General features: G+C 39.9%; 1 protein-coding gene across 6 annotated transcripts in view; it reads right to left on the reverse strand.

The window, feature by feature from the left end:
- The window catches only part of abi1a (abl-interactor 1a), a 132,441-nt gene extending 121,571 nt beyond the window's left edge, over positions 1-10,870 (reverse strand). For all 6 annotated transcript variants that reach the window (XM_072575999.1, XM_072575997.1, XM_072575995.1 and 3 more), the window contains exon 1: positions 10,701-10,870. In XM_072575999.1, coding sequence (XP_072432100.1) covers positions 10,701-10,817 — 117 coding nt within the window. In that variant the 5' untranslated portion in view covers positions 10,818-10,870. The remainder of the gene's footprint in view (positions 1-10,700) is intronic.
- Between the last annotated feature and the right edge of the window lie 1,820 nt (positions 10,871-12,690).

Consider the following 12,690-nt stretch of genomic DNA (forward strand, 5'->3'; position numbering starts at 1 on the left):
GCGCTTACAACTACAACTTTGCTCAAAATGTCAGCAAAAAATAACTTTTCTGTCTTTAGGAGACAAATTTTCCGTTTTGAACACAGGGATGTGAGCCCACAAATGACAAACCAGTCTTGAAATAAGCACACTTGACATAATGCAAGAATTGGTAGGATTGTTCTTGCACATTTCACATTGGTTTAAAAATGATACACTAAAAATTAAATTAGTTGGTTCAAAAGTTTAAAATTGCAATGCCTTACCTAATAAAGATCTCAAAACAAATTATTAAAATCGGAATCCAAAATAATAAATCAAAACAGAGCTGGTTTATGCATAAAAATACTAATCTAAATATAGTATAGACAGTAGCATAAAAATAATCATTGCAACGGTTCACAATGTATTGCTATTTCAATCCACAGCCCACATGTAGACTATAGATGAGGTGTAGCTGAGCCTTTGCAGCATTAACCCAAGTATCCTCAAAATACCAAGCCTCACTCTCTGCAACATACCAATTAATTGAAGCTCAAATCCTACAAAGTTATTGCAGTGCCTTGACGTAACCTGAAGTGACAACATCCAAACTATGAGCTCCTAAAGAGGTTCATGTCAAAGACTGCTCCACCAGCGGATAAGAGCTGGGAGGGGAAAAGAAAACACAAAACTACAAACATGATACAATATTTTATGTTGGATAATGAATGCTGGCTCAATTTTACATTGAATCCCGAGAAAAGTATTACAATTTGACTGCAAATCAAGAAATCTAAATAATTGCTGGGAAATCTAATTTCTAAATACATAAAAATAGAAAATGTACACTTCAAATATTGAGAATGAATCAATTAAAGATTCAATTTGGATTCCAAAAGGACAGACAGATCCTGTTTCCTCGGACAATCCAATGACGTCTAAGTTAGGTGGATTAACAATGCTAAATTGCCCTGTAGTGTCCAGGAATGTGCAGGCTAGGTGGGTTAGCCTTGGCAAATGCAGGGAACCATGTCTGGATAGGTGCTCTTCAGATGGTCGGTGTGGATGCGATGGACCAAATGGCCTGCTTCCACTCTGAGAATTCTATGAGTTGTAACTAAGTACTAGATCATCAACTGTTAAAATTAATACTGAAAACCAAAAGACTTGTGGGTTATAAGCAGAGACCACACCTCTGATTAATCAGAGGGTTAGTAAACTAATGCACACCCACCCCATTATTAGTCAAAGCAAAAATGTCAGCATGATCAGACCACAGCAGTGGGTATCTGGCAACAAAAACCTCAAGTCAATAAATCATTCTAGAATACAAAGCAGTTGCATCACTGCACTTGCACTTTGGTAAGACCTGGACTATGTATCAGCAACACCTCTGTTATAGCCTCAGATTTAATGAGACACTAACATCCTCTTGAAAGATATCTGCACAACCAAATATTCAGACAAAATTCCTCCAAAATCAATTTGAAAGGGGCTGGATATTGTCCAAGAGTTGCAAAAGCATTAGCCCTGACAGGTATGATTTTGAGCTCTCAAAATAACCAACGATCTAGGGAGACAAAGAAAACATTTCAAAATGCTGCAGAGTTAGCATTAATGACAGGAGAAGCCTCTTATCAATCATTCAACATGGTGTCAACTTATCAGGCTTTCAAACACAGGTAGAGCAGATGGGAAAACAAACACCACTCTTCAGATCCTACTCCATGGGATACCCTTGGTCTGTCTAAACATCAGTGAGTTAAGAATGATTTGTTTTTCCACAACACCACTCCAGGGCAGAAACCCACATTGGGTAGGTATTATTGGTTAGTACATCAAGCACAGGAGTTGGGAGGTCATGTTGCAGCTGACAAAGGACATTAGGCAAAAGTGAGGACTGCAAATGCTTGAAATCAGAATCTAGATTAGAGTGGTGCTGGAAAAGCACAGCAGGTCAGCCAGCATCCAAATTCTGATGAAGAGCTTTTACCCAAAATGTTAATTTTCCTAATCCTTAGATGCTGCCTGGCCTGCTGTGCTTTTCCAGCACCACACTTATCTAGACTGTAAAAAGGACATTGGCTAGGTCACTTTTGGAATACTGCATGCAATTCTTGTCTCCCTCCTATACGAAGGAAGTTATGAAATTGAAAAGTTCAGAAAAGATTAACAAGGATGTTGCCAGGATTGAGGGTTTGTGCTATAGGGAGAGGCTGACAGGTTGAGGCTGTTGACCCTGGAGTGTCAAAGGCTGAGGGGTGACTTTATAGGAGGCACATAAAATAATGAGGGGTCTTAGATTGGGGGAAAAAGAATATTGGCTATTCACCCTGAGTAAGGGAGCCTGAAACTATAGGGAATTGGTTTAAGGAAGGGGAAAAATTTAAATGGGACTTAAGGAGCAATGTTTACATTGCAGACGGCGGTACGGGTATGGAATGAGCTGCCAGAGGAAGTGGTGGAGGCTGGAATAATTACAACATTTCAAAAGGCATCTGGATGGGTATTTGAATAGGAAGGGTTGAGCGCGATCTGGGCCAAATACTGGCAAATGGGACGAGATTAGATTAATTTAGGATCTGGTCAGCATGGAGGAGTTGGACCAAAAGGGTATGCTTCCATGCTATATAGCTCTATGATTCTTTTATTCCCAACTTGAGGGATGTCAATGACATTTTACACTAGAAGTCATATGCCAGCATTCCCCAACATAGGCATTTAACAGATCTGAAATATTTTCATTATACATTTCCCCTGGCACTCAAACTCTTAATCAGTTGATGCCTCCTATTTCAAAAACACCAAATTGCAAAAATCTACCAACCTATAATTCTGTAGCACTAAACTGAAGAATTATTTCCATAGACAGTCATTCAGCTAAAACAGCACTGCATTACTCAGGAAATCCTGAAAAAAGGTAACAACCCATGCAGGACAAAACATGAAGCACTAAAAACAAAAATAGCCAAAGTACAGAAGGCTGTTGTAAGAGCTAATTTCTAAAGCTGAAGTGAATGAATATCCTGGATATGAACACATCTGATTGCTAAAACTCATTGATGCCTCACTCAAAACTGAAGTTCATGGGATTCAATACAGTAAAGTCTTCACTGATTGAAGTCACACCTGAAACGCAAGATGGTTGCATTTGTTAAATGCCAATCATCTCAGCTCTAGAGCATCACTGCAACAGTTCTTCAAAATTCTTAGCCCAAAGATTAGCTGCTTCATGAATGATCTTCTATCCAGCAAAAGATCAGGTGTGGGCACAATTTGCTGATGATTTCACAAGGTTCAGTACCATTTGTCACTCAGACACTGAAGCAGAACAAAAAAGAAAAAATTTCTAGGCTTAGGGAGACATGTGACATTAGTGCCTCAAGACAAAAAAACCATTTCCAACAAGAAAATCTGACCATCTCTCCTTGACACTCAATAGCACCACATTCACTGAATTTCACAGGACCAACAATCCCAGAGGGGGATTTGAAATAGATTGCCCATGTAAATACTGTGGCTACAAGAGCTGATCAGAAGTTAAGTGTGCTGCAGAGTGTAGCTCAATTCCTGATTCAGAATCCATAGTGTGGCAAGAAGCCACTCAGACTTCTGAATCTGCACTCAACCTTCCTCCAGTCTGCATTTACCATGGCTAATCCACCTAGCATGCACATCTTTGGACTGAGAGAGGAAACTGGAGCACTGGACAAAAATTCACACAGACAGTCACCCAAGGCCATAACTGAGCCCTGGTTGCTGGCAGGGAGACAGCAATGCTGACCACTGTCACCAGGGAGTCCTACTTTTCATTTAGTTTCATAAAGGATAAACAGACAAATTCAATTACCCCGTCTGGCATTGCATACAGCATTCTGCAGAGGGCATTTAGGTGAAACGCAAAGGCCTGGACCCAAGTCCCAACTGGTCCATAGGTACATAATAACATGCCTCAACATATTAATTAGAACATATCGACAACTTTCTACAAGAAGATGTGGCAGAGACTGTGGTTGGAACATATTTAAACATACATGTTCAGATGTGCAGAGCAGCAGATGGACTTAAATTCAGGGGAGGACACTACTACAGTACAACAGTCTGACAGCTATAGAATCCTTGCTATATTTGACCAGTCAATTTCTGAAATTAACTAAAAATTACTGTTCTGAATTTGCATTAGAACTCAAAACAATGCTCCTCACTCCAAAGATGCGATCACATCTTCAGAGTTTCTCCAGCATTGTTTATTTCCCTCAAAATTACCGTAACTAACCAAATTTTCAAACTATTGTCCATTTGTTCTTGTATTTTATTCCACCCATGCAAAGATGTCTAAAATTACCACTAGAATACAAACTGACATTTACAAAATGCCACAAAGATTCAAAAACATGGAAGGGGGAAAAAATAAAAATGTAATCAGGAATTGGGTGAAAAAAAGATCTCAAAAGCAGCAATGCCACCAAGGAATGCACAAAGTGCTTTCCAAGAACCTGGATCCCTAGTTTTCCCTTACTTTCCTCAAAATTAAAACCAGTACAAGATTAGCTTTCAACCTTCTGCTCTGCAGGTCTCTCTTCTCCCTTAACTTGCCTTTGTTCACTTCTTTTATTTTGACTGTGTACTGACGTAAAAGAAATTAAACACAAGACTAATAAAAAGGTTGATTTCAAAGTTTAACTTGTCCTGCAACACCAATTTTCAACACGAACCATTTGTACTTTCAATATAATATCACGTAGCATCCTCTACCCCTAAAGAGTTTCCTCACTGCTTAATATCAAACTAAACCTCTAAGTTACCTTGATCTCTGGTTCTCTGCTTAATGCCCCTACTTTTGTATGACCTACTGTGTGCATGATTACAATCAATTTATGTGCATAAAAATATGCAAAAAACAGGCAAAATATCACAGGGAAGACACTGCAACATTTTTTTTGGGAATCAGTTAATCTAAGCTATTTGTTTCCTGTCCAACCAACTTTACCTAAGACACATTTACTCATACACTAAACAAGTTTTTCTAATTTTTAAACCAAATATTGAAATTCCACATAATTATACTTTGTTTTTGGAGGTAATCAAGTAATAGATTAACATTAGATTACACTCCCCAGGCTGAAGGCACCAACATGTACTACTTTAATAAGGACATGGTCATAAATCCAAAATACCTAACAATTCTTAAAACCACGTAACAACCAATTATAGTAAACTATAATTAGGCAGCAGAATTGGGCAGCAATTGAATTTCATATTATTTCAATCAAATAAAAAAATGCAAGTTATGCTTTGGCTTTTTTTTAAAATGGCACACAATGTTCAATTAAAATCAAATTTTAAATTTCTTAAACACAACTAAATCAAATCAAAATTTGAAGAGTCACAACCATTTGATGGCTTCCTTATCCATACTTTGTTACAGAATGTCAGTTAGGCAGCACTTGGGAAACCTCAAATAAAATCCATACAGCTCTTCTAGACTTAGGATGAGTGGTAAAAACAATGACTGCAGATGCTGGAAACCAAATTCTGGATTAGTGGTGCTGGAAGAGCACAGCAGTTCAGGCAGCATCCAAGTAGCTTCGAAATCGACGTTTCGGGCAAAAGCCCTTCATTAGGATGAGTGGGGCAACATTTAGCACTGCTTACTTACAAGCCAATGGCATCTGATATGCAAGGACACCAGCAAGATCACATTCCAACATCCCTAGATTACAGTAAAATGTTTGCCTGTCACTATCCATCCCTTTAACAAAAATAAAAATTGAAAGTTCCAATGACGTAACTATCTCTAAACAAATCAACATCCTCAAAGGTCATCACTACCAGAGTTTAAATTTCATCTGCCACATGAGCAGTATAGAGATGAGAGCAAGTGAAAAGCAGCATTCTTGACTAGTACCCCCTCTGTTGCCTTGGACATTCATCCAATGAAAAGGTCACACTCCAGCTGCATCAAGTGCTATCTGTAAAATTAATACACGATTTAATGACGGGAGTCAGAGACGTATAACACGAAAACAGACCCTTTGGTCCAACTCACTCATGCCAAACAGATTTCCAAAATTAATCTAGTGCAATTTGCCAGCAGTTGGCTCATATCTCACTAAACACTTCCTATTCATCTAGCCAGCTCATTCCATTGTCATTACAAAAAACTTCAGCTAAATGACATTTGCAAATAATGAAAACATGGGACACTGGAGGTGTCCCAAAAGGATCAAAATAAGGAATAATACCAGAAATGAAAGGTTATACTTGTCAGGAACATTTGAACAGATTGCAGTTATTTGCTTCAGAAAAGACAGACTTGCAAAGATCACCCCTAAATTAACACTGCCATGAAATAGGTTCAGGCAATTGGCAAAGATATTAACAGGGAAAACAAGACAGACATTGAATGCAAGAGGACTAGAAGAATAAGCTAAACAAGAGAAGGAAGGAAGCTCATGGAGCACAAACACTGGCACGTTCAGTTAAATGGTCCATTTCTGTGCTATAAACACCATGTGATATATTAGATTTCAGATTGGCTCACACAAGTCAACCCATCTCTCAAATATAGCACTACCACATAGCCTGTTTCAACCACATAATGAAATAAAGCTTGCGCAAATTGCTAAGGAGTTACGTTGGGTGTGGCAATAGCAGAAGAAAACAGGTAAACCATTTTCTAGTTAACTGCTATTCAGAACACATACAAATACAACAGTGAAAAAAGGTGTGGCAGTGTTCATAGATTCATTTGCTACACTACAAAACTATAATGGAGAAAAAGTTTAAAATTACTTGGTTAGAATTAAGAATGAAATGCAACATACTGAATGTGGAACTGAGCAGAGATGTTAAAGCGTCAAGGTGCAGACATTACCAAAAGTGGTTGACTAAGACTTGCAAATTCTATTGGACCATTCAAAACATTAGACCAAAATATCCAGCAAGCCTTGCAAGGAGAGCTAATATCAGTAAATATTCATTCTGTGGAAATAGCATATCAAAATCATCTAGTGATCAGCATAATATCCTTGCATGCAGGATTAAACTGCTAATAAGTAAAGTTATGGTCTACTTGCAAAATGTAGACAAACTGGCAGACAATTACTCTGATAAGATACACGAAAGGAGCAAAAATGCTGAGGGTGGAAATGAAAAATACCAGTGCTTTGACATAGACAAACATATTTGACTAACTATCCCGTCTTGCCAGTCACAACATTCTACCTCACATTTAAGATACAAAGCCTGAAGCACAACAATAATCGATGCTACAGTTGACAAGAACAAAGATAACAAATTGCAGTTTGATCCACATTCTGCACTGAGAGAAACTGATCGTTTTTGTAGCTTACACGATAATGTGGATTTATTGTTGAGCAATATACTTTATGAACTTTATAAAAGTATATTTGACAAAAATACAAGCAGTTTGATCAAATGACTGAATGCATTCAAGTATGGATGTTAAGTTTGCTCATTGAACTGGAACGTTAGTTGTTAGATCTTTTGTCACCATATTTGGTAACATCAGTGAATAAATAAAAGTGGGCCATGCCACCGGCGCTTCACTGGAGGTTCACTGATGCTACCTACTATGGTGACGAAACATTGAAAATAAACCTTCCAGCTCAGCAAGCGAACTTACATCCAGAACCTCAACCTGAGCTGCAAATCTGCTTAAAACTCGCTGGCATTCAACAATGGACTGATCATCTGTTGTTTCGAAGTAAGGGGACGCAGCCACAATAATGCAAGTTGCTCATATAGTTAGAATACTATAGGTTGAATAAATTACAAACTACCTGGCAATCCATGGAAGGAAGGGAAATTTTAAAAAGATGCCCAAGACTATTCTAGAGATTAGGACATCTACCAAAATATGTCTAGTTCTAAACAAGGAAATGTAACAAGGGGTAAATATTAGCAAATGCAGTGGTGGTTTGCACACATATCTTTTGTACACATACCAGAGAGGTGTCAAAATTTCAATCAATGGTATTAAAATGAATATAACTATGCTTTAAAGGACAAAGCAATAATTTATCAAATCTGTTTTAATAAAATGTAAGAATGGAAACAACAATGTTTTTTTAAACAAATGCTCGAATGATTTATTCAGGACATGATAATAGACAATACTGAAAGCCACTGATTAGATAAAGTCAACATGATCTGGCAACGGGTCATCATGTTTGCCCAGTCATTAGTTAAAAAGTAGAAACCATCAGGATAATTAAAGAAACCCTATAGATACCGTACATCCATTTTATGAGAAGCACTTGATAAAGAACAACTTGTTACACAAGTGAAGAATTCAAAGGGACAGCAAGGTTGAGAATCAGAAAATAGGAATAAATAGGTCATTTTTGGGATGGAAGGACGGAACAGTGCTTAGTTTCTACTTACAATTCATATTGGGACACGAGAAGAACCACATATCCTGGAGTACTAACAAGGTGGGAGAACTGGGCAAGGTCTAGGATGCATCTAAAGGACACAAATTGCTTAAAATGATTGAAAGACACAGAGTACATGTAGCTCTGAGTACCCAAGAAGGGGAGAACTCAGTTTGCAATCTCAACATTGACTCTGACCTACTTCCATCCGCAGTGTCACTAACATGCTCTATATTAGCTTATCTAATGCTGGAATGTTTCCTCAAGACATGACTGCAAAAAGCTACTTTGTCTACATTCCTTCTATTCTGTGTTAAGTACAAGTTATCCATGCTATTCACCAATTAATCTTTTCCTTGCTAACCAAGTCAATGCCTCAAATTTTTAAAAGTTTCATGCTTAAATACTTCCATAACCATATCCAATTCTGAATTAATTTGTATTCTCCACACTGAAATCTTCAACAATCAAATATCCCCAAGCTCTGCAAGTTCACTTGCCCTAAAAAATCGCTCAAAACTCAGTGCTAGCTTTTGACTTTTCACATTCTTAGAAACTAACTCAAAAGAACTTCACATTTTTTTTTAAAAAGGGCTAAAAACCAGATGTTGGAACATCCATGGTCCTGAAGTGATCCAGAGAAAGATCACAAACTTATCCGTATGAAAATACAGAGGTCAGAGCAAAATTGGACCACAATGTTGAAGGTGCAACAGCACGCATAAGAAACTGGAGACAATTTAAAGGTGCATGGTATCCAGCATTACAGGAAAAGATTCATCAAGTCAAACCATCACTGCCAAACAAAGAACTGTTTCAAAATAGTCAAACAACTTCATGAAGAGGTTTAGAAAGTACTTCATGCAGCAAAGGTCAAAACTAAGATATGGGGAGAAAGTAACTGTCAAGAGTGTATTTCAAAAAGACAAATCACTATGATGCCAACGTAGAAATAAAATCTTACATTGAGGCAGCATGGGTCAAATGGTTTCAGTCTCTTTACAATAAGTCAGTTACCCAAAATAGTTTACTCTTTTTAAAGGTGTAAAGTTTAAATGCAATTTGGACAGACTGGAAATGAACACAAGGTCTGAGAATCACTAAATGCATCTGAAAAGCAGGATACTTCATACCAGAGTATTTATTGACAGACTTTTAAAAACATAAATCTGTCTGTTGTTGCCCGAACGATTACAGTATGCAAAGCTGACAACTACAAGTTGTGTTGCTACTTGCGCCTGCCTCTGATTGCCATATTTCCGTCCAAGGGAAAAAAAAAGTTACATAGTTTGATGCGCCAGATACGGAGGAAACCAAACTTTCGGGTGGAGTTCTGGATCTCATCCTGTTATAAGCGATCTTGTAAACCACGCACTGAAGCCAAAAGCAGGCTTCCAAAACCCACACTTGCAGGGAATTTACTAACAGAAAAAAAGGGAAGAGTGAGAACAGGAAAAGCCATTTCATGGAGAGGGGTGGGGGCTCCTGACGTCTCGAAAACCAGTTCCACATTAAACTCATCTCGGAGACACATCTTCCCTATACAATTTCCCTGAGATTGCCCAATCCAGAGCAAAGAGTGTTGTTCAATTGAGACATATCATTCCAGAACATCAATACTTATCTCAGCTTTCAGACAGATCATACGAAAGAAACACCAAAATTTTAAACACACAAATGGATAATGGAAAGATACATTAGCTTCACACCGAATAAAAATAAAGCGGGGAAGAACAGCTCGTCTCACAAGAACAAAAGCTGTTTATAAAATCATTAATTCAAATTGTAGATCAGGCGCCTAAACAGCAGAGCGCGGACCCGTGGGATGAGAGGAAACTGTTGGGAGCGGGACAGCCCCGGCCCACATACCCGGGGAATATGAGTCAGAGAGCGAGGCACACCCTCCGGAACACAGAGTTAAAGAGTGTTAGTAAATCCAGGGAACTCCCAACAAAACCAGCTGACTCCTTCACAAAGTGAGTTTCAAATAGAATACAGAAAGACCCCGCCACCTTCCTCAGTCCCGAGTAAAATGTGACATTATCGAGGCCCCGGGACGGGGGCGGTAAGGTGTCCAAACGGCCGCGGCCTGGGGAAATCGAAGTGAAGGACTGTGTCTCTCTGAAGGGGTGTCCAGGGAAGGGGGCAGGGTGGTTATCGGAAATAGGGGTAGGGGTCGTGTGCAGAGCCCACCCCGTAGCCGGGCAGAGTGGTAACCATCGCCGGGACGGTGAGTGTGCGGGAGAGCGGGGCACGGCAGGAGCAGTTGTAACCGCCGGCGGTGCCTCTCGCCTCCTTTTTCTTTACCCCCCAACCCGCGGACCCTCCACCGGCTCATACCTGGATATAGTTGTTCTCACAGTAATCAGCCACACGGCCCAGGTTCTGGTAACTCTCTATCAGCGCCCTCTTGCCGGCGGGGATTTCCTCCTCGAGTAACATCTGCAGCTCTGCCATCTTACATCTTTCTGCATCGCTTTATGACTCCTCGCTCAAGACCGCCCTAGTTACTCCCTCCCAACCACGCAAAGCACGCTGGGATCCTGCAGCCTCGCTCTCGCCCGCCAGCCAGCCGCAAAGTCCTCTGGGGGTTGTAGTCTCTTTCCTCTGCCAATGACCTGGTGACACCCAACACTTGTAGGTGTGCCGGCGCTCCTGGCATAGTGATAATGTCCCTCGCTCTGGGTCAGGAGACCAATATTCAAGTCCCACCTCCTCCGGAGGTGTGTAATAACATCTGAACGGGCAGTTGAGAGTGCGGTGCTGGAAAAGCACAGCAGGTCAGGCAGCATCAGTGGAGCAGGAGAATCGACGTTTCGGGCATTAGCCCTTCATCAGGAATGATGATGCTCGAAACGTCGATTCCCCTGCTCCTCAGATACTGTCTGCCCGGCTGCGCTTTTCCAGCACCACACGCGCACTCTGATCTCCAGTCCTCACTTTCTCCGAGAAACATGGCAGGTCTGGCAGCATCTGTAGAGAGAGAAGCAGAATTAACTTCACAAGTACAGTGATCTTTCAGCTCAGAACTGACGATAGCTGGGGAAGGGTGGAGTATATTGCTGACTTGAACATTGCTGCTGAGTCAAAATCCTGGAACTCCCATCCCGAACAACACTGTGGTGTATGGACGGTACATCAATATTAAAGAAGCACACCATTACCTTCTCAAAGTTAATTAGTGATGGGCAATAAATGTGGGCCCTGCCAGTGAGTCCTACATGCCATCAATTAATAAAAAAAATTATTAACTCTACCCCTCCTTTGCTGGTACAGTAATTAGTTGCATTTTCATTATAATGCAAATAATTCCTTTAACCTCAAGAAGAGAATCTTCAATAGATGCCGGAAATGGTGATATCCATTGAAAGGAGATCATATTAAGTATGTAACAAAATTAATTTTAGTATCGCACAATTTTAGAGTTGTACAAAAGGCATACATTTGAGTTATGGAAGACAACGGAGGACAATTCAATGATAACCAGTCTTCCCAGTAATGCAAACACAAATATATATTATATACATATACTGGTCAGAGTCAAACAATAGCAGACATCATGGTTCTCCATTCCGAATGAAAAATATACTCACCTTTGTTGGTTAGGTCAACTGTAGTACATGTGAATGAAGTACATCCTTTGGACATTCTCTCCTTTGCCCAAGTCAAATATGCTGCTGACACAAATTGTTCATTTTCAAGTACAAAGGATAGATATTTGGCTAAGCTGTTTCCTGGGTAGATGCCAGGGATCCAGAACCACTTTCCATGGGCTGAATTTTCAGGGCCTGCCTCAAGCTTTTCGAAGGTCAGACAAGAGGACATAATTAAGTGAAAAATAAATTTTCTGTTTCCAAATGGCAGATTAAACTTATGGTATTAGTCTCTCAGAACGTTTCAACTGGACTGGCTTTCAGGAGTCTTTTTTTAAAGCAGGTCATGAATACTCATTAATGTCCCAGGACATGGAAATTGTATTCATGGGTGCAATCTTTTTTAGCCAAAACCATGCTTTAGCTAAAAAGGTTGCAACCATAAATGTAATACCCAGTCTATGTACACAAGAGAAGCGCTTGACAGGGTAGGTTGCTTCCTCTTAGCCCCTATTCGTAGGCCATCAGGTTTATTTCATTTAAGCACTTCCAATATTCGTGGTTAGTGTTCCTTCCTGGGTGTTTGGGAGCAGTAGGTTCCATTGCTGAAAAGGAGGTCTCAGGAGGTGGTAGCCACAGCAACACAGGCCAGAATGAGGCACCTGTTACTTTGGCATCGTGGGCCCAGCATTCCATGTGAGCCCAGTTTGCAACCTGGCAGCTTTAGCAGACTCATG

This window comes from Chiloscyllium punctatum, chromosome 8 (assembly GCF_047496795.1).
Source record: "Chiloscyllium punctatum isolate Juve2018m chromosome 8, sChiPun1.3, whole genome shotgun sequence".
NCBI lineage: Eukaryota > Metazoa > Chordata > Chondrichthyes > Orectolobiformes > Hemiscylliidae > Chiloscyllium > Chiloscyllium punctatum.